Source organism: Taurulus bubalis, assembly GCF_910589615.1.
Source record: "Taurulus bubalis genome assembly, chromosome: 2".
In the NCBI taxonomy this organism is placed as follows: domain Eukaryota; kingdom Metazoa; phylum Chordata; class Actinopteri; order Perciformes; family Cottidae; genus Taurulus; species Taurulus bubalis.
In genome coordinates, this window is record NC_136590.1 from 16,879,852 (window position 1) to 16,903,181 (window position 23,330).

The following is a 23,330-nucleotide window of genomic DNA, read 5'->3' on the forward strand; positions in this document are numbered from 1 at the left end:
ACAAATTGACAAAACACAGAATGAGTGCCATTCCTCAGCTAGAACGTATTCCACTGCTAGACATATCCAAAATATTTATAAACTGCAGCTGCAAGTCTTGGTTTTTCCGCTGACTTGCCAGAATTCAGACAGCATGACCCAATGGCCAACCGGTGCGCCAACTTGTGACTACATCAATAACAACATTTTTCAGCCGTGATTTGGGTGTTGTGAAAAACAAAGACGAGACGGAAATTACTGTAATTTGGCCTGGACCTACAAGAGAAAGATTACATTATTAATAACAGCACTACAGGAGTATGAAAAGCGTGTATCATATCTTCGAACACCCAAGTGAGGCAATGAGGAGTATAGATTCAAGCGGTGATGGGAGTCTAGTGGAAACCAAAGAGAGAGGGAGATGACTCAAAAGAGCCAGTGGAAGAAAAGAAAAGCAGAAAGACATCGCCACAAAGGGAAAGAGGGGAAGTAAACTTGGTAGTTTACTACATGTATCTATTTTACTTTCCCCTTCTTCAGATAATATTGTGATCCACAAAATCAACAGTGATCGCAATATTGTGCAATAATTGCTTCAAACTTTTGCACAATCAACATAAAACACGACAGTTAAATGCAGTCACCGAGAAGTGAACATTAGCATGGGGCCCAAAGGTGAATCATTTCATCTTCCATATGAAAACACCCCAAAACTATCTGGCTCTGTGTTCCATAAGCTGCTCCGAATCAGCAAATATGCATCCTCCTTTGTGAATGTGCAGCAGTACGGGGCTGAATCACATACACAACTTACGTCATTTCCCATCAACCTCAGTTGTACCTTGTGTTTGGCCTTGATTAGCAAATGTTAGCATGCTAACACACTAAGATGGTTGACGTGGTGCACATTATAGTACAGCCTCAGGAAGAAGCTAGCATGGCTGTAGACTTTACAGTCTAGTTTGTGTGCAACTTCATTTAGGTTAGAGTAGTGGTGACATCAGTTAATTATTTTTGTTTGTCTCACATACCATACACCACAACACAGGGATACATGTTGTTGACGGGTTGCGGGTGGTAGGGTGTGGATGGGGCCCAAATGTTCCCACGTTGTACTGTATCAAAACAGCTTTTTAAAAAACTTTTATTTGCCAAGGGTTTGGAGTTGTTCACGTTTTACAATCAACACCATTATTTGCATATTGTGTCATTTTGTCCCAGTTATTTGTCCTACTTGACAATCACATGGGTTAGCATTCTCCCATTTCCTCCACCATCTGTATCCTATTAGTCATTAGTGCCTGTGTGTTAAAGTCATAGTTTAACACGTGTGTGCTGCTTGGACTTGAAGGGAGAACCAACCTATACATGTATTTGGTTGCAGACGTTTAGTCCTGACACTGGATGTTGTGCTGCGGCCCCTCAGCCCCTTGATGTCCTGTGAGCATTGTAGCGCCTTTCTTTTCCTTTAGTATGTCATAAATAACTCTAAAGGGCACTTTGCAGTTGAGGATAGTGTGTCTCACTAAAACCCAAATTTTCCAACCCAGTCCCGGATGTCCCAGATTCAAACTGGGAACCATACAGGCATTAGCCACCTCCTCTAGCATTCAGACTGCAGCCAGTCTTAGAGAGCACTGTCCTACATGTTCGAACCGGGACATGACATCATCTGCCCGAATCTGCAATGAATGCCTTTGGAGACGACTTTATGAGTCGATGCAGCAGTTATTTTTCCTCATTACTGTGAAACTCGTGACCCTCCAACGCAGTGCCCAAAGTGTGTTTCTCTCTCTTTACGAATCAAATGAACCAATTCCATCGGCATTACCGTGTGTCTGTGCGCGTTCTTTCCAGTTCAACACGACCAACCCTACATGCAGACATGATGTTGATGTTGGACAATTCTGCAACATCCACACATACCACTTGCTGTATAGTAACACATTAGCATGCTGATGTTAGCATTTAGCTCAAAGTACTACTGTGCCTAAGTATACGGCCTCAGAGAGACATTAAGTTATGTTTAAGGCTTAACTTTTCACTTTGCTACTTGAAAGGAACACTTCGGCCCGCATGGGTACTATAAACACGTTCATGATTTCATTCAAATGGAGACTGGGTCAGACAATAGCTACAGCAACTATTGCTGAATAAAACAGCTTCAACCAGAACTAAGTAGCTATTAAGTGACATCATCATTTGGTGGCTTACAATATAAAAGCCCTCAGGCATGTTTTTCCCCCTGTTCAGCCAGAGCGCTCAGTCTTTCGTGTAACTCACTGTCAATGAACTGCCTGTCCAACATCCTTTTGGTATTTACAAAAGAGGAACACATCCATGTAGGGTTGGAGTCTGGGTGACCGATGATTCAAACTATCCCGAAAGTAGTCATAGTGTCTTACTGTACTTTGATGAAATGGAGGGCCGTCAGCATTTCACCATCCTGTGTGGTTCAGGCTGTGTCTCTTAAACCCAACTCAGGCCCGAGGGATGGGGTTTAGGTGAGGCGGACGCATGTCTCTAATGAGCTTCCTCTCTAAACCTTGTTAGTCACCCCCCAGAGTTGGGCACCAAAGCACGCACACCAGCTAACAATAGCATCTGACATTGAAACAAAAGGAAAGAAAAAAAGAAGAAGCATGTGTCAGTGTTTACTGCACAGCGCACGCTAAATACAGCCGTCCGCATCTGGGGAGCAATTTCGCGTTTTGTGTCCAGGAGTCAAAACTTTTACAAGCCAGGAAACATGTCAAGGGTGTCGTGCTCAGTGGGTACAGCAAGGCACTTCAAACTGTCACAATGCTGATGCCTACTGGGGGCCATCAAGGTAAAAAATGTCCATTTAGATAAAGCTATACACCAAATGGTAGGACATTATATAGTCATTAGTGATGCCAATCTGCAAGAAACTTCTCATTTTGATCTCTCAAAACCTCATGGATGACCCCCCCCCAACACACACATACACACACACACACACACACACACACACACACACACACACACACGCACAAACAAGCTTTTTAAGGTGCTGCGTGCAACATTTTGTTCTCCAAATTAAGACCACATTTTCCATAAAGGTTGTTGCTTCCTGTCCTTCCTTGTTTCCCCTCCCCATTCTGGGCAATGCTCCATTAATGCAAGGAGAAGGATACAAGCTGATACAGCAATGGCCAGGTCAGATACTCAACAGATTAGACAGCAGAGTTGTAATAAAGTTTCTAATTGCTCACAGTAGAGGTTCCCATTCTGCTGCTTGCAGATTCCTCATCAAATCATAGCATCAGTGGCTTACACCAATGATGATTTGTTGGGTTGCAGTAATTAGAATCATATTCATCTCTGGGATGAATACTATAATGCTGTGTAGATCTTTAATCTGTGGTCGAGTCACATTATGGCTTCCTGTACTCCATTATGTAGGGTAACACAAAGTTACTGCGCTTGAATGTACAGTAAAGGCATTGAAAGAGAAACAGGCTTTTTCTCTGACATTTTTTCTTCTTTTTTCTCGGCTGAAGTCCAGCACTAAGATGTCACACAACCACAGCATTTTTCCTATGTGGGCGTACAAAGAGTGGAAATGAAAGAGCAGAAAAAGTCCCTTTAGCATGAGTTGGAGGGAGAACAGCCTCGGGCAGTTAAACGTGTTGTTTCTGCAAGAAGAGTGACACAGATGATGTGGAGAAAGAAACCGGGTTTTTAAAATCTGCAGAGAAATATGCTTATTCAGCAAACTGTACTCTGCAAGTCAGCCTCCTTTCCAGCGTCATCGCGCGCACGCGCACGCGCAGATGTCTCCGCAGATTCGGCAGCGCGAATCAGCAGACGAGAGCCGAAACTTGTCTTTTTCTACTTTTTAAAAACAATCATGTTTGAAGCAGAAACGCTGCTGTCATTCATCCCATGTTTGGAAAATAAGTTGTCCGTTTTTTGTGTGTGTCTTCAATAACAGAATTAAATAAACGCACAGCAATAAAAGTAAATGCAGGTGTTTGCTTAGTTGTTGTGTGTTTTGCAAGTTTATTGCACCCGAGAAACTGCTGTAGGGTGTTTTCCGAATTGTGTTCCTATTATGATTAATGAATATATAACTGCTTTAAGCTGTTTCCACTTACTTATCAAGCACAAAATACAGGTCAAAAGCGCCCTGACATGAACTCTCCTCCTCCTCCTCTTCATCCTGCTGCTCCGGCTCGGCTCTTGCAGATGGAGAAGAGAGCAAAAATAATCCGAATAAAACCAGAACAAAACGCATGTTCAACTTAAGTGTCGCCATACTTTTTCCTCGAAAAAAAAGGTTAATTCCTTTGTGGATAAAAAGAAAAATAACAATGTGAGTGTCTTCTTACATCCCAGAGACAGTTATATAATTAAAGAGGCAGAGATGCAACAAAGACAAAAGAAAGGATGAAGGCGACGCTTCCACGTCTCTTTGATTGTGAGCTCAGTTTGCAACCATAGCCACCCGCATCCCGGCCAGTGAGCCCCCCGGAGAAGAGATGATCTCTCCCAACTGGAATGATTAAAAAAATAAAAGTTCCGGATAGTTCAAAATCCACGTGCAGTTTGTAGAAAAAACAAGTTTTAAAAGCAGCATTTGGAGAAAACAAATCCAAACCCGAGTTAAAAAGGAGAGAATGGCTACATGAATGGGTGGTTGGTTGGTGAAAAAGAATTAAATAAAAAAATGGATAAAAGTTTCCTGTCAAAGTGTCAAAACGGAGAAAGCCAAATGAAGCCGGGTAATGCAGAGCAGCGTTGGCGCCGGAGGAACTGGGAGCCCGGGTGACAGACTGGGCTGAAATGGACCAAGGCTCACGTTTCAATGAGGAGGAGAGAGAAAGAGGGGAAATGGGTCATTTTGCGCCTCCCTCACGTGGCAGACTCGCGCATTTTGCGGAGGATTCGGCGCAGGGCAGGATGGGATGATGATTAAGAGGTAATATGAGCTGTCCCTCTTGTACGTCGAAGCCTATTGTCACAAATTAGTCTCAACACCAACGTGTCCGTTTATGTGTTCACAGCACTTTGCCCTCATTACTCACTGCTAGTGTGTTGGCTTTCTCTGTGCTGCTATAGTTAATTAAATACAGCACCATGGGCCATGAACAGCTACCTCGCTCTGTAATTATCATCATAAACCAGAGTGTGGAAAATACATGGAACAACAACAAACATACATGGACACAAAGTGTTGTTGTTGTTATTCATCAAACCAATGGAGGTGATTAAAACATTGTTAATCAATTGTGTTTATTATAACTTTGTTTATTAAAAGATACTATAAGTATCCTATGATTTGTCTTCTTAATCCCACGGAAATCTAAACTGTATGTGCGACATAAAACATTATGCGCACATTATTTGCATGTCTGTCCCCTGGCCCATCCTCATGATCTCTGTAAGCACAGCTGTAATATCCTGCCAAAGGGCCCCGGGTAGAAATAAGCTTCTGGGCCCTTTTAAAACCTCTCTATCCATTTTGTACAGTATACCTGTGCTGTGAACTACATGCCCCCGGGTCTGCTGTGTGGATATTGGTGATATGTTATGAAGCTGTATCTGCTTTGAATTATAATCCACACGATTTTTCATCAAATGAAACCCTTATGGTCGGCATCTTTTCAGCAATAGCGATTGATTGTTATTGGCAGAGTCCGCCATTGCCTCTCAGGATTCAATTTGTCTATAATGACACTCACACAAACAAACAAACAATCAACTACAAAACGCTAGTTCGTTGGCCACGCCTGCTGAGGTTTTCTCCTCAGAGCCTCTGTTTTTCTACACCGTAAACCCGAACAGTACTACTAATACGAATCACAAGTACAGGAATCAAAACCAGTTGATCAGCTAAACCAACATTACACTTAAACATTTTCTGAACGAGTAATACTATTTTAATTTTATTTGAATCTATCTCTGAGTAAATATTAATATCTAAATGATAACTTCTTAGTGAACAGAGGGACGTATAGCGCTCATGCTTGGTCTTGACGTTCCCATGGGAAATATTTGTATAATTTGCTGTCCCATCACTTCGACACAAACCAGGTGGACAATTACAAAAATATTATTAGCAGCCTGATTTAGTAACACGGTCAATCCCGCTCTTAACGTCAGACCGCCCCCAACCCCTTCCACGCGGTTTCACCCGGCCTTTGGTCCTTGTTTCACTTCTCAACACATGCTGATGTGTTCTGACTTTACCTCCTTCAGATCCTTATGGTTCACAAATTACATTCCAGTGCGTCCCAGTCCCCTGCTCCTCTGTTACACATCCACTCATACAGTATATCTTCATAGCCACTTACATACATACCACTTACAACATGCTCATAAACACTCAAGTCTAGTGTATACAACAAGTACACTCATCAGCCCCCCTCTAAAAAAAACATTCCTGTCATGTCTTTATGGCTTCTCGAGTTCATCCTACCAATATTATTTTAGTAAAGCCCATGTCAGTGGTTGTTTTTGGATTGCAAAATGCCATTAGCTACAATCATTACTTCTGCCTTCTGTTAAAGAGAGACCCAAACACAACCAACATCTAATGCCATTTACACCAACATGTTACATACAGACTGTATATTTTGTGGAGGGTCCAGTACTCTTCAGAGCAAGGAGAAATTATTTCTGCGTTAATATTTGGGCCTCAAATCAGGGAATCTTGCCAACCTAATTATCTGGGTTCATGGTCTGAATTGCACCACTGAAATTATAGTTTGTGGTTTGTGCACGATTAAACTACTCCACACAACGACCGTTAACAATACAAATTGTAAGCTTCAGATACTTGTTCCAGCTAATTTGAGAGACACATAAGAGTTGAAATAATGTACTTTTACGTTATTTAAAAAAACATTAAAGACTTAAAAATATATAGATTCAGATTAAAATGTATTCTTTAAAACACTTTGTTCAATACAAACATTTGCTTTCTTTATGGCCTCCAATAGAAACAACAAAGAGTTATTATCTCTTTTTTATTGTATTGTATAAAAAGACCACGTGGTCCTTAAAACACGAGATAAAAATGAATCCAAGACCGATCTTCTCTTGCCTGTCTGTTGGATGATTCCTTTGGGCATTAAAACTTGGTACATAGATGTCCATCATGTTATTCTCTTTTTGTGAGCTAAAGCTACAATTTAATAGATACATATTTGGTTTTCTTGCAGTTGTTGATTAAAGGTTTTGTAACTGACAGTTGTATCTTAAATATGACATAATAATAAAATGGAAACTTCTTGCACTTCACTGTAGAATAAATGCAGACTTAATCAAAAAAGAACTTCTGTATTGGTACAAACTGATATTTTTTTGTCTGTCTGATAAATGTAAAACATGACCAACACACACTTTTGTATTTAAGTTTTGAGTCATGTTTATTGTGTCTCACCACAGGAAATTGTACAACCCAAGCAGGCCCACATGGCTTAATTGATGTATTTCCCATTCACAATGAGGACATTGCATGATGGTTTTCTGACCAAAGCAACAAGTGGATCACTTCACAGAGGTCACAATTCAAAAACTCCAATATAGTACAAGAATAGAAAACATAGGTTGAAAGTAATTTTTTTGTGTTTTCACTCAATTTGTTTCCTATCTCTTGAATGTGACTTCAAAAATGTAAAATATTTTAAGTTGTTTTGATGTTACAACTGATCTGACCACACAATATTACTCATACTCACTTCACAAATAAATCGGCCAAGCAGCATCACTCATTCTGAAAACCTTCAGCAGCCAGAGTAACATTGAACAGAAATACGAACTAGAGGTAAATCCAATTGAAACTTTGCTCTACATTACAAACAGGCTAAAAAGGCTTAGGTTGTAACAAAATGAACAACAGATTTCACAATGTACTTTATCTATATTCTTCACTTCTTAAACACGTCTTTATTCTAAATCTTGAAACTATTTGGCTGCCACAGTAAAAGTGACCTTTGAACTTGATTTGTTCAGGACATGGTTTACTTCTGGCCTGCAAAGTGCTTGTTGAAGATGCCCTTGGCAGTCTCGAGGGCGGCGTCAGCTGGGACGGGTATGTGAGGTGCGATGCCAGCTCCCTCCCAGGCTGGCCCGGCGGCAGTGTCAGAGTGGACAGTGGGGATGCTGAGGAAGATGTCAGTCTCACCAACACTGAAGGTCTTGGGTGGGTGGGAAGCTCCGGCGGTGGTCTCACCGACGATCATAGCGCGGCCGAGCTTCTTCATGATGTAAACGAACTCCTCTGCGGCGCCAGCAGTCGCTCTGCTGGTCAGCATGATCAGGCTCTTCTTGGAGCCGTACCTTGCGCCTTAGGAAGAGGATGAGATGGAAGCAGAACAAGGTGAAAACTGTGAGGTAGACGAGTGATGGCTAGGTAGTCAACATCGAATTGAAGGATGGAAGTGGAAAAGGAGTCATGGATGAATGCAATTATACAATTTGGGTAGTGAATCATGGAAGGTGAGTAACAAAATTAAGCTTTCTTGTTAACCAAAGATGTCTTGAATAGGGACTTTGCCAAACAGGATGACTTTTAAGACCCAAAACCCCTGTTCAAACAAAGCATCCAGACAGCTGTATGGCTTTAAAAAAAGCATAGATGCTTCAATGTTGAACCTGCACCACCAACTCCTATGAAATATCTATGTTCACAATCTAGTCACAAACTTTTAAGTCAGTGGAATCAATGAATTGAGTTCTTTTTTTTTATTACCTGTGAGTTCAGGCAAGGTCCGGAGCTCTGTGGTGGTCCCGGATGGTCTGTCATACAGCTTGTCCAGCACAATCTGCTTGTCGGCATCAAAGAAGTAAGAGCAGAAGCCTGCAAGGGCTGTTGTTGGGCCACCAATGTTGTTCCTGCAACAAACAGTGGCAGAACAATCAGAGAAAGGATACTTTTATGTTGAAATTGAATGGTCCTTTGTGAAACTTTCATTCATGCAGGCATTGCTGAAGGTTCTAATGGATTGATACTATAGATATGTTGCTTGTTCACAAAAATACTACACTTATGCAAACTAAGGAGTTTTTATTTTTGAAATTTTGAAATTGGACACACTGCATCTTGAATAGAAGCTTTTACTTGCTCAAGATTACCCACCTGAGGTCAACGATCAGAGCATCAGTGTTGACAACCTTATTCCACACGTGCTCAACAATAATCTGGGCGATGGCCTTGACCTCCTCAAAGTCTCCAAACATGTCAAAGCGCAGGTATCCGATGTTGTTCTCAAATATGTCAGTTTGGAAGGAGACTTTGATCAGCTCAATGAACATCTCTGGCAAATAATCCTGTGGGTAAAAAACAAATAACTCAGCATCTGTTATATAAGCATGAGCTATATGTCTCAGTAAAAGTACATTTTTCAGATTTTCACGTATGTATTTCCCACATCAAAAACATTTGAATTGCAGCATATTACACATGTTGCCAAATGGATAATATTGATATCAAATCCTCCATGGACTTTATCCAATTCATCCAATGCAAAATCATCTCAAAATCACCACATGACCACAACATTGTAACGAATACTTTTAAAAACGTTTTGAACACAAGATAATTTTTTAGCTGTACAAGTAAAGTATAAATTAACAACTCTTTAAAAGAAACGTCTGTCAGTAAATAACAAGTCACACCCCAAAACACACCCAAAGACCATAATCTTATGTACAAGGGACTCACCATGGGTGGCAGGGCTGGGGTGTTGCTGGTTGTCTTCAGGCTCTTGTCCCCAGACAGGGTCTTCAGGTCAGTGGACAGCTTCACCTTCAGACTGTCCTTGGAGACAACCTTGCTGTACTCGCCGCTTGCCAGGAGCCCTTTCAACTTTTCTGCAACAGCAGCACCAATATCTTCAAAGGCGTAGTTGTCCGCAATCAGGGTTGCTGATCCCTCAATGATGGCTGGAACTTGGGCACGGAGGTTGACGATCTTGATGGCGGTAGCAAGGGCGTCCTCAGCGTTGACCTCCACATCAGGGGTCACACCTGTAATCTCCCAGGTGGAGCCGGTGATGGGGTTGATGGACTTTGCAGTTGGCACGGTAACGTAAAAGTCAGTGTCGCCCACTTTGAGTTTATCTACTTTCACAGAGCCCCCAGCGGTCTTCTCGCCCACAATGGTGGCCCTCTTCAGGTTCTGGAGGCAGTAGGCAACGTCCTCGGCAATGCCCTTGGTGTTTTTGCTGGTGAGGATAATGAGGGGTTTGGTCATGTTGTATCTTTCCCCCAGAAGTGCTGACATAGAAAACAGCTTAGTGGTGGTGTTTGAGGGACGGTCATACACACTGTCAATATGAATCGGAGACTCAGCTTCGGTGAAGTAAGACACAATGTAGGGGATTCCTGACATGTCCCCGCTGCTGGTGTAGCGCAAGTCAAAGATGAGAGCTGAGGTTGGCAGGATTTTATTCCAGACCAGGTCGAGGAGCAAAGGGCCGACCTTCTCAGCAACCTCCTCGCCGAGGATGTGATCGATCCTCAGGTAGCCGATGTTGCCCTCCAGGATGTCGAGCTTAATCGAAGTTTGCAAGACAGCAATTACCTGGTCAGGGGGCAACTGAGGCATCTTCGGGGGAACCACAGGGACATAGTTTGGCTCATAGGAGACCATCAAACGTGGGTCACTGACTGTGGTCTGGACTCCAGCGCTGAGTACATTAGCTAAGGTTTCAGCGTCTGGGATGTTGAGAACCTCTGTGTTGCTGCCGGCTGCGTCAATAGCCTCCTTCATCCCCGTCAGCTTCTCTGGTGAGCAGTAATTGTCCATGACGATTTTTGCCATATCTACGATGAGGTTTGGGGCAAACCCGGCATGGCTAATACAAACATTCCCCAATACTAGCAGAGGTGCCACCAGGAAGATAAGCTTTGCCATTTTTGTCAATTTAGTCGTACAAAAAAATCTTTAGACGGAGAGTGGATGTTGTTGAGCCAAACTTCCTTCTCCGAAGAAGTCCTTTGTCGAATGGCACTGTTTTGGCTGCACGGCCTCTGTTAACAAACACATAAGAGGATTTGCCCCACAATAAACCTATAATCGCATTATCTTCAGTGTTTCTGGAAGGCAATAAGAACCTAGTCATGTAGGTGTAGTAACAAAGAGATGTTGCCAAAGATAATCGTCTTAAATTTACACAAGGTATCATATGAGGTGTCATCAAAGGCAAGCTTTGTACCCAAATATCGGGAAAATAGTTTAAGGTTCATTAGGGTTCACTTATTAAGCCTCTTTGTGTCGGTATTTATAAGTGGAAGTCATAACTGTGTGACTTTTGTGCAATTTTTTAAGATGAAAACACAAGAAAATGTTGAAATAGAACATGTGAAAACTCATGATTGCCATATAATTCAAAACGTAAAGTTGCTCATTAATTTCTTCATGGTTAAAGACAAATGCTTCTAGTATTGATGTCTGGAAAGTAAATTAAATCTAAAACAATTCCACCAATAACCACTGAATATATAATTGTATTGTCTGTTTTACATGTTTCATAGCATTAGTTCAGTGAGTGGTGGTTGTCTCTCTTCTGCAGTAGTGTTGAAGGGAACAGCAAGAGTCAGTTTAGGTTTGTTTGGTACTTACTCCCTCTGCTGGTAGTTTTGCAGTAATGGAACAGGGAAGCTGAAACAACATTGCAGCATACTGAAAAAACCTAATGCAAAAAAATAAATAAACAAGCAATCAAAAAATGTATCAATGTCATGATAAATTGTCCAATATGATGACATACATCAATAACAATTTACATAACGATTAAATCATTGTTCATGCATTAATATGGGTAAACAGAATATTGGCATTTAAAATGTAATATCAAGGGAATAACAGAAAATATGAAAACAGAAGAGAAAACGACAGGATGGAGGTGTAACGTAATCAAATAAATAATAATTGTGCAGTGGGATTTACTTCAACAAACACTTATAATTAATGTATTCATCTTTATAGGATTTGTTTTATTCACAATACTTCTTCACTGTTCACACTGGAATGAGGCTACTGTAATGTCAAAGATTGTCTAAGATTTGATTCTACACACAGCTAATAACGTTCCCGCTAATAACGAAATTATGCATTGAATCCATACTCAGTCAGTACAAATAAAAGCATCACCTAAACACCTTGAATGTGAAAACGTATTTCTGGGATTCTGGGAAATAATGTTGATGTCACACAGGCAACACTTGCCACACACAGAAAAATGAATCTGATATAGAAGTGGTAGCTAAACACAAGACCAATTAACTACTAGGTTTTCAAGGTTAAAGTTAGCATACAACATGAGGAACTATTTTCCTTGCTCTCTCTTTAACTGCCTTGTTGCTATGAGTCTCTGTGCCAAAGAAAGAGCGTAATTTGCCTGGCCTATAACGTGAGGCTCAATCCCTGAAACACTCCACACTTTCCCAGTGATTGCACTCAACACAACCTGGTTAGGGATGGATGCGTACAGGACGCTGTCCCCGATCTGATAGGTTCCGCTTGATAAAGACCCTCCAATCGTTGGCTCTCCAATGATTGTGGCCCTGTTCAGGGCCCCGTTTCTTGTACCTGGCTTACTGAGTTAGCGGGCTAATTGTCAGAATAAGATGACGTAGGTCAGGCTTTCTCGGTTTCTCGAAGCAAGCTTAGATTAATCACCATAGCAACACATCCAAAAATGTAAACCTGCTCCGGGCAGGCTTACTGAAATTCACTGGATAAGCTGGACACTCCCACGGACAAAAACGGCAGCTCCCTTCCTCATTGATGAAGGAGCGATATTAGTTATATTAGTTTTATAGGGAGAGAGTTATTTCAGATCGCCAGGATCCATCCTTTACATCATCATGACTTCCTGTACGCGGCGATATAGATTTTGCCGGCAAGAAATACTTTATTTACGAGAGCTTCTCGAGCCGCGGACATTGAACACTACAGGCGCAGCCGATCGCCCGTCTCCCGTCGCTGCATGCCGCTATTCTTAAGTTTATTTAGCTCTTAAGAAACTTATGGATGTGTTAAACCCCTCATAATAATATGACAGTGTTATTAGTACACCATGCATATCATTATTGTAGAACATGATTAAGGTGATCGTGATAAGAATACAGAGAATCACACACAATTTCTTTTCACTGCTTCAATTGATTGGATTTCTGATTATGAATAATACACACATACTGATCCGCGCCCATACACATATTCAAACTCCTAGTTATATAGTAATCTACACATACATGTATATACACATATATAGTACATGATTCATACGTGCATACAGTACATATATCCTCATAAGTATATATTTATTCGTAAATAAAATCTGATTGATTTGGGTGATGAAGCACTAAAATTTACTATAATTTTATATTTGTGATGCTTATGTCTCTCAGCGGGGGCGCTGTTAAAGTTGCGTTCACGCCAACAATGTTGCAACAACTTTGGAATATTCGCAATGCGTTTGCTGTGAATGACTACGGTATTGACTTCCTCATATGCGTTCATGATCATCTCCTGCTTCTCATTAGAGAAATAAAAAGAGGTTCGAACATCGTGGTGTCAGTGCTCGATTATTATCCCTTCTGAAGAGGAGCGGGCGCGCGCATTTATCCAGATGACTGACGTCTGGCTAGAATTAACGAGACCGTTTCAGCACGGATCAGCCGTGAAGAAACACAGATAGCCTGATGTCAATCATCTCGCTAATTTAAGATGGATAATAGGACATTTGCTTGACTTTGTATAGCCAGGTACGAGAAACAGGGCCCAGGTTCTTCATAGAGCGGGTAAACACTTCAGCTGCTGAACCTGTCATGTGACTGGTGAGGATGTAGACGTCCTTAGAGGACCCATACCGTCTGACTTGAGGCAATCGCTCAGCAGGGAGCCAAGCTTTGCTGCTGTCTTCTCCCCAATCACCCGATCTATCCACAAATATCCAACGTTATTGTCCAGGATATCCAGCTTGACAGAGTTTCTCACCAGCCAGATAAGATGCTCTATAGGGAGAGACGTCAGCGTAGGTGGCATCACCGGGATGAAATTGGGCTCATATGACACAGTCAACCGTGGATCGTTCAGTGCCCCCTGTGCTCCAGCTGTAAGTGCAGATGCCAGGGTCTTCCTGTCGGAAATCTTCAGGATTTCTCCACTGTTGATGGCTTGTTGGATGGCCTCCTGCATCCCAACTAAGTTCTCAGGGAAGCAGTAGTTTTCCAAAAGAATCGTGGCCATTTCTAACATCAAGGCGGGCTGAAATGATGACTTGACGGATAGAGTACATAGGAGAAGCATCACTAGAAAGGGTGGTGTGTGTTGCGCCATCGCCACGGTCTGCATCAGAACAACTCAGTCTTCTTTTTCACTTGGCTGTCTGTGTTGAGAGATGTTGGATTTTATAGGAGGGGCCATTGTCACTGTCATGGGTTTTTGGACACAACAACATCAATATAAGAGGCTTTTGTTCCAAATAAACCTTTAATCGCATTATCTATGATGCTTCAGCCAGCAGACAATAACAGACATAATTAAAAATTGTGAATGGGAGCCTGTGCAGTTTATTACCTTTTCTAACACAAACAGAATACATTATTCTTATCTCATCGTCTTTGTCATAGTGTAGGAGCATAATGTACTTGACACAATTTACCATTACTTACTGAAGACTTATTTAGCCATTGTTTTGAGTTCCCCATATGTTATCTCATTATATATTATATGTTAAACCACATACAATTTTCTTTTAGACACAAAATAGGGACAGGTCACATGTGTTTGGGGTGGACTGATTGATGCGAAAGCCTGGTCAGAAACTCTCACTCTCACTCTCTCTCACTCCCATGTTTGTTATGAAAGCTTATGATGGTGTATTTTGGTGCTGTTGGTAGCTTTAAGGGTCATGTCTGGGTCGCTCCACTGGTGACATGATTACACAGTTTATAGACACGTGGCAAAGTCTTCTTAAAACACATGCAGGGTCAGAATAGGGTAAAGGAAAACAAACACACACCCACACTCTGGATATAAGAACAAAAAGTATTTAACTGGATTGAATGCTTAGTCATTTGCTTATCCTCCTTTTTTCACCCTGATTTGTTCTCCTTTCACAGTAGGCTAATGTTTCTTGTGGGTTGTTTTCTGTTTCTTTTAATCAAAATGTATTTATTTTTATTTGGTGGACCGTGAAATAAAGAAAGTGTTTATATGAATATTACGTAGGCAAAATGAAAGTCCCAAGTTGACAATTAATTCAAATTATATTTTCTGAAGTGTTAAAATCTATACATTGATGTTGAACTTGACATCAATAAGGAGTGGTACCCTAATCCAGGCCATTTTGCAGCTCAGCATTATGCAGCCAGGCGCCATCTCCTTCCAAATACTACAGTGTACAGTGTGCTCAGCTAATCTCAAGGTCTAAACTTTTAATACTGCCTCACGTCTTACATAACAAGTCCCCTTTGCCAACTCTGAGGACACTGATCAAGACTTTTAAACACTGTATTGTGCAGTGGCGGGCCGTGGATTTTCTACCTGGGCTTTCAGTGGGTCAGCTGTTCGCGGCGCACCACCACAAGACAGGAGCTGTGCAATGAGAAAATAAGTTAATAGGGAAAAATAATTATAATACATGTATTGTATTTGTGAAAAACAATTACATTATAAAATAGATACCACTTTTAATTATAAAAATACATTTTAATAAATTTAAATTTTTTAAATTTAAATTATAAAATAGCTATAACTTTGTGATTCTGTTTAGGCCAGCAGAGAAGGCTTAGCAGGCCCTGCCGGCCCATCACTGGTATTGTGTCATACTTTGGTTTCAGCAATCCCTAAAATGCTATTTTGCTTGAAATACAACAGTTGAATTGTAACTATACAAATATTATCTGAAGGCAAGGCTGCTCTGTCAGATGAAATAATCTCATTGGATAATTTGCACGTCAGCGGGCAAGAACAGCTACTCATTTTATCTATCTCTCTATTTCAGTAAGATAGGTAGCCTGCAGAGATTCCAAAATCATAAATTCAATAATAAATACCCTGGCCCACAACTTTACCATCCTGATCTGTTCTCATCAGCGTCATTTCGAGACATATTTTTGTGTAAAAGCCCCCCCAAAACACTATATGCTCCCTGTCCAGGCATAGCTAGCAACTAGCTTGTAAATATTGCGTAGCTTTTGGTAGAATTTTGTTTCTCTGTCTCTGTGTGTCTGTCAAAAACGTGGCAGATCCAGATACATTTTTATTTATTTGTATTTTAAACCAAATAAACCAAAATGTGGGAACATTTAATCAAATTAAAGCCACAAATTGAGAGATGGAATTATATCTTGTGTGCGCGAATTAGTCAATTATGGCCTCAATATAAACAATCTCTTTATGGCCACTTCAAGGCGCCGTGGTGTAACGTTATAAGGTAAGAATTTGTAACTTTTGAGTCTACAGCTTATTGTGCTTCTCTCAATTTGACAAAACTAATCTATTTATGCAGGCTTACAATGTAATATTGTACTGCAAATCCAGACATTCTGTTGTCACATGTTGTTGGGGGCAAAAGTCAACTAAGCCAATTATTTTCTTGGCCATTGAAATAGGATTGCCTGCCTTGTTATTGATGCTATTTTAAGAGAGCAATTATGGGTCACCCCGGAAGTGTCTACATGAACTTGCCCCCTCATTGGTCTTGTCACAGAGGTTTCAGCACTGATAAGGATGTGTCACTGACTTCAAATATTTACTAAACTGACATTAACACAAAAATATTTGGTTTAAGTGAAATTAGTTTGTTCTACTTATATGTAGATGTTTTCCCCTTTATGTGGTACAAGTACCACATAACCGTCTTCTAACACAAACAACAAATTAGTAATAAATATGATTTACGGACATCAGAATTTAAGTAATTCATGATTTGTCTTGGGTGGTGTGAATGATGCATGCAGATAATATTCATAACCTTTCCAACCTTATAAAATATTGCTTACAATACAATCACAAAAAATATCGTAAAATACAGAATTAAAATGTTTACAGAATTAAAAGCTAAAAGTAAAAGTCACAAAGTTAAAAAGTACAGAACCTTGTAACTCTTTCTATGTAGATAAATACGTACTTACTGTACTTATATTGTTCATAACTGAGCCATTAGGACAGTTCAGCTTCTATACAGTATACAACTGTACTATAAATATAATAGAATGTAATCTGCCATAGAGTCATTTGACAGAGTCCAGTCACTGCTTAAGGGAGACAATGACGCACAGCTGTCTTCACTATCCTCTAACGAGCAGTGGCAGCAGTTATGATTTAATGCAGAAACTCAATAATCCCTATACTGCTGCATTTATTTACTGCCGAAAACATCCCATCCAAGTTTGTGTTTGAAATATTAAAAAAAGACCGCCCAATCCACTCACTCTTTCTATGCAATTGTTGTATTAAGTTAACGTTATTTGGGTTAGTTATTTGTGCTGTAAAGAAGGTATTTATCAGTCCTGTGAACCTGTGTTTGCTAAAAGCAATGTTGATGTATTAGTGTATTAATACAAGATATATAAGATAGAAGATAATGTATTAGTTTGAAGCTGCCGATACAAGGTGATTAATGTTGACTTAGGCAAGAAAGGCAGTTGCATTTGTTCTCACTCATCTATGGTGATTTTATTGGTTGGAGGAATTGGACAGAAAAAGACATTCAGTCATGCAAAACAAAGTTATTAAATCCAGTTAATGCAGTATGAGCGGAGTAACTAAAATAAGATGTCCTTTTGTGACAAGAGTTTTATTAATTTCAGGGTAGGAAAGCCTCAGAAACAAATTTAGACATCATTAGACATACAGTACAATACAAACTCTCCACTCAGCAATGTAGCATGCATGTTCAAGCTGAACATCGTCCAAGCCTGTGTGACAGTGATTTACAGAATACAACTAAATATATATATATATATATATATATATATATATATATATATATATATATATATATATATATATATATATATATATATATATTAATATAAACAAATTACATTTCTAATGGTAATGTACAGATTTACACTAAAGCTAGTACATATTAACAGATAGACAGCTGTGATTAAATGTCATGCCTTTTGATGCCAACAGGTCAATTAATTTCTTCTACAAACATCACATTTCTGATGGATTTACTGCAGCATTATTTTTTATCTGCAAAAAACCCACATAATGTAATAGTTGTTGTAATCAAAGAGGTCTAATAACAAATAAAACAACTCACATACTTTTGTTTTTCAGATTCAATTTTTACTATATATTTTTGGTTTACTTTTTACATATTGTTTGCCCATTATTTACTGCATAAAATTACAACGGTATTAGTTTTGTTGAAACGTATTAGACCAAGACAGTATACGGGCAAGCTTTTTTATGTACATACATCCAGTATTAAATACACAATGCAAAGATATCGGTGTCTTTTTTGTTTCCTGCTTGGTGGTGTTAACATGCAAAATGGAAAAAACAAAACAGAGAAACAACAACATAATTTTAGCAAATGCCACGGGTTCTATTAGAATTCATAGCAGCGCATGCAACAAGCTGTAACTGACTTGTTGATGGTTCCATCATTCAAGACATATCTCTATTTTTTTATTAAGACTTTTTATTAGCAATAGATCTGAAAGAATAGCATAAACTGTAAATGCTACATAGCATTGTTTCAAGACAACCGGTGTAAAAAGGTACATACAGTATGTTTAATGTAAGGATTGCATTCCTTTAATTATATTGCTAGCAATGCTAGCGGCTTGGTTTTAAGGATGGCAATGTCGGTCCACCAATCAACAACTATTGGACGGATTGCCATAATATTTTGTTCAGACAATTATGCTACACAGAGAATGAGCTCTTATGACTTTGGCGATCTCCTGACTTTTCGTTTTGTGCTAGAAATACATTTAAATTTGCGACGCACTTTGATACCAGGGGGAAGAATTTAAATAATTTGGATCCCATGACTTTGCATCTAGCCCCATCATCAAGTCAAGACTTCTTTTGATTTATGGAAATCTACCTGCAATAACTAAATACCTCAGCTGTACTTGCCTACACCATATCAACATGCCACACATTATACCTGTAACATACACTGTTCCATGGGAAGGAATATACTTTTGTAATCTACTACCTATCTATATCAAGAAAATAGGTAGATGGTAGGAGGCATCCATGTTCCATGCACTCTCCTTTTTTTGTACTGCAACTGCTGCAAAATTGAGATATATAAAGTTCTATCTCATCTTCTTTTTAGACCTGGGGTGCTTTTCTTCTACTGGACCTATGGAGGGCATGAAGATCAGACTGACTTGAATGAAATGCAGCATTTGAACCATGATGATCACCTGTGCTACCACCAGAGCAGACCAATTATCTCTGACTACCTGCAACCACACTCTGCCACCTTCATCTCCTCATAAAGGTATCTTATAGTGAGGCGTCCGTTCTCCTGATACATGACTGTGATGGGGTCCAGTTTGATGGGGACGCAGCACGCCATGTTGGCCTTCTTGGGGTTCCTGAGATTCATCAGCGTCTGGATGAGGGCATGTTTTGAAGGGGTCATCTCATCCGTCAGCGGGTGGTAACACAGGCCTCGGCATTCAAAGGCGTCATATTCTGGAGGCGCCACAATCCAGCTGTCCCAGCCGATGTCCCTAAAGTTGACCTTGAGAGAAGTCCGCTGACAGTATTCTGTCTCTGCCTTTCTTTTCTGTCTCCGTGGATGTTGAACATCCGGGATCTCGTTTGGAAGCTGATCTCCTCCGTTCCAGTCGGCGCCGGAGTGTAAGATAGTTTCTTCTTCGTGGAGGATCATTTCTCTTAATTCCTTCTTTGTTTCCTTCCTTCTGCTACCTAGGTCATCTGAGAAGACTATTAAAGCCGCTGAAGTATTATCTCCAACAGACATGCTCATATTCAAACAGCCTGCGCCTTCTTCTCCGCCTTTAGAGGCCCCACAATTCTTCCTGTCCACCACGACATCAAAAACAGTTGCTCCATGGCCCGACTTGATCCAGCTCTGGATAGCTGTGGTCACATCAAACGTCTCCCACGTGCTCTCCAAGCCTGTCACCTCTTTGCCAAACAGCAGTTGGGTGGTGGATGTGAAATCATTGTAATCTACTTCATAGACTTTGATGGTGGTCTTGAAATTGTGGGAGAGGACGCTTGATCTGGTTTCTGGGAAGAAGAAGAGCTGCAGTTCAGCAGTAGTGATCTTTTCATGGTTGGGGATGCTGACGTTGAACTGCAGCCTGTGCTTTGACTTTCTTCCATTTGTCGCAGAGAGAGGGATATCTGTTGGATAGAAACCAAGAGGTTAGAGGGGTTTATATGAGACAGCCGCTGAGATCTGCGCTGCTTGTCAGACTGATATTCAAATATTTTTTTTTGCTAAATAAATCAGTTGGATATGTATCTCTAGTTTCAATTATGCATGCTGTTTATTGGGGAAATTACGGTCCCATTTAGAATAAAATAGATCATAAAGCGAGTAGACTTTAGGGCGGTACTACCTTGTGATTGACAGGTTGCTACTGCCAGAGCCGTCCGTCCGTATATGTCACTCCTCTGCTACAAATATGGTCACTTCCATTTACTGGTAGCAAAAATCAAAGATGACGATGGCCAAAACGCCTAACTCAAGGCTTCAAAACCGCAGTCCACAAACCAATGGTTTATGTCACAACGGCTACGTCCACTTCTTATTTACAGTCTAAGAGAGTAACATACTAATACTTTGGTCACAGGAATATCTCAGTGATCATAATCACAAATAAAAGAGAGGCTAGTGCTAGCCGGCCTGCTTTTCCATAAAGCAGGACGAACACTACACTGAGTGCAGGAGCTGTCAATGACTCATAAGGTGTTGAAATAAAATTACTCTGTGCTACATTTAGCAATCTAAACTAACTAGCTTTCAATTTCTTGTAGTTAGCCTAGCTTGTTAGCTTCTAATTTCAGAGTGAAATACAAATGTAATCACCTAAATGTTTATTGTTGACGGATCTGAATTTGCTAATGAATGACAACCAACACTAACATGTTGAATGTTCACAGGCTACAGGGCTCTGATATGCCAAAGTTAAGAGTGCAATTGTCTTTCATAGAATTATGGCCATTCAAGAAAAATACATACATATCAGTCTTTTAAAGCAATAACTAAGCTATTCAGGCACAATCTATCACTTTACTCTAATTGATCTATGAAAAACTGTTCTGAGAAATTTTGGAATGTGGTGCCCAACCTAGGATTTTGGGCCCCACAGAGATATTTAAGAACTTGAGGAACCTGAAAAGGATTAATTCTGCTTCACAAAATTGTTTTTATATCACTTTTTAGCACAGCTATTAGGGTTTGCAAGATACATTGATTCCTTTTAAATGGGCCACAGGCCCAACATTGGTTTAGAGTTGTACATAATGTACAATCCCCACAAAAAATCCCGAATTGAACAATATTACTTTTAATATTGCATGTAGAGATTTTCAAATATTGAACTGTTATTGAAATTGGGATTACTAAGGGAAAAAGCCCCCAGAATAAGAGTTATATTTATTAACAGGAAGTGACTCCCATATTGACTTGCATAGCGTCCTATTGCATGACAAGTTAAACTCTGTGAATCTACCTTGGACTGTGAAGCTTCGAATGACATCAGACTGAGGGTTTGCTGAGCTGTCCGAGGCGTACTTGTTGTAGAGCTCCATCATGAATTGAGGAGGGCAGATCTTGCTGTTTTCCTGAGGAACATCCGACAGGTTGAGTTTCCTCAGAAATCCCTCCTTCATTGTTCCCAAGAGGTTCTCCATCCTGGAGTCAGTGTCTTCCTTCTCCAGAAGTTCCTCCTCTGACAGCTGGGAGTAGAGTCCCTCGGGGTCCTCACTCTGGATGTCATTATTGAGAGGTTTACAGGTGCAGGAGCCGATAGAAACCACCAGACCCAAACACACCTGGAACAGGAAGGGTCTGGAGCTCTGCATTTTGAAAATAGGTCCTTTCTAAGCCCCTGAGCTGGCACAAACTTTACCTTCTGCCCGGACTAAAAACAGACTTTGCGTCGGCAAGGTTGGAAAATGGAGATCCCCAATGCAAGGACCACAGTCCTGATGTCCGCTCCCATGCTCCCAGAGTAAACAGGGGGAATTGTGTCAACCAAAAAAGCTTGGTAGCTTATCACTGCCATTGATGCCTTCTTTTAAGCTTTGTTATCACTAGAGGGCTAGCTGCTAATGAACACACTGTAAACACTTGACAGCGATAATGAGGGAGGCACTGGATACTTTGAGGTTACTGATAAGCAGACATTTCCATAAAATCCCTTATACTTACAAACCACACACAATAAATAAATAAAGGACACTATGTTTCAGGAAGTGGAGAACTCACTACAATCATTGTCCATTTTTTCTTACAAGTTAGTGTCTCGTAATTTATATCCAGCCACGTACATTGTAGGTCATGCACATGTTCCAGATAGCAAATTGTCTAATGACTTTGAGCCCTTTAAGGTACTGATAAGGAATATAGCCGACTATACTTGACTGACACAAATAGTTATGAAAATGTGCAGGTGAATTCCTCTTGTAAACAGTGACAAAGAGTCACAAATGCAACGTACTGTTAATTAAAAATGATATAGCTAATATCACACAATATGGACATTGGAATTCAACTGCACAATAGTTTTTCCACTGTAATTGAGAGGGCACATATGATGCTTGTCCATTTAACAGATAATTTAAAAGCACCTGAAGAAAATCACCGTTTGTCGCAAGTTTGTTTTAGTGCCATTTGTGTGAAACTACATCTCTCGCGGTTGATGACTGTACATATTTCTCCATGGATCTGTCGGTTCTCTGCTGGTAAAGAAGTGTATAATTCAGGAAACTCCAATCCAAGTAAAAAGTGGAATTATTACAAACTCTGAATGATGTTTTGTTTGTGATGTTTTGCTTAGCAAGTGTTTTCACCAGTGTATGGTTTAAGTTTATGTTGGTGTGTCTCTTTTAGTGTTCCGTCTATCCATTGTTGCAATCATTAACTACTCCGTTCTTCTTTTGTTTATTCCAAGCGTTTCCGTTTCATCAAAGAACAACCAGCCATTAGAACGAACACATGGAAAAATGTTCTGACAGATTATTTCACACCACTTGCAAATGAAATAAAGACATGAGGGTGGTGGCCTTCACCACTACGTCCTGTATGTCCCAGATGGATGACGGAATCTGGGGGGGGAACACAAGCCAATGTGTCGGCGGACGTTGGCCTGAGTCCGGCCTTTCTTGGAATTTCTGTCTTTCACCA

At 40.3% G+C, this 23,330-nt stretch overlaps 3 protein-coding genes across 3 annotated transcripts in view; all 3 read right to left on the bottom strand.

Moving 5' to 3' along the window:
- Positions 1-4,261, bottom strand: part of antxr1c (ANTXR cell adhesion molecule 1c) — a gene marked incomplete at its 5' end in the record, with an annotated part of 32,050 nt that extends 27,789 nt beyond the window's left edge. Inside the window, one exon of the mRNA XM_079234703.1 lies at positions 4,101-4,261. Coding sequence (XP_079090829.1) covers positions 4,101-4,261 — 161 coding nt within the window. The remainder of the gene's footprint in view (positions 1-4,100) is intronic.
- A 3,709-nt stretch (positions 4,262-7,970) lies between these two features.
- Positions 7,971-10,867, bottom strand: LOC306753849 (retinol-binding protein 3-like; the record flags this gene model as incomplete). The annotated part of the gene is made up of 4 exons (XM_079237766.1): positions 7,971-8,296; positions 8,702-8,844; positions 9,089-9,279; positions 9,674-10,867. 4 exons carry the CDS (start codon positions 10,865-10,867, stop codon positions 7,971-7,973), a joined length of 1,854 nt encoding a protein of 617 aa, XP_079093892.1.
- An 8,533-nt stretch (positions 10,868-19,400) lies between these two features.
- gdf2 (growth differentiation factor 2) lies at positions 19,401-22,006 on the bottom strand (the record flags this gene model as incomplete). The annotated part of the gene is made up of 2 exons (XM_079238060.1): positions 19,401-20,320; positions 21,655-22,006. The coding sequence occupies 2 exons, from the start codon at positions 22,004-22,006 to the stop codon at positions 19,401-19,403; spliced, it is 1,272 nt and encodes a 423-aa protein (XP_079094186.1).
- Positions 22,007-23,330: the final 1,324 nt, after the last annotated feature.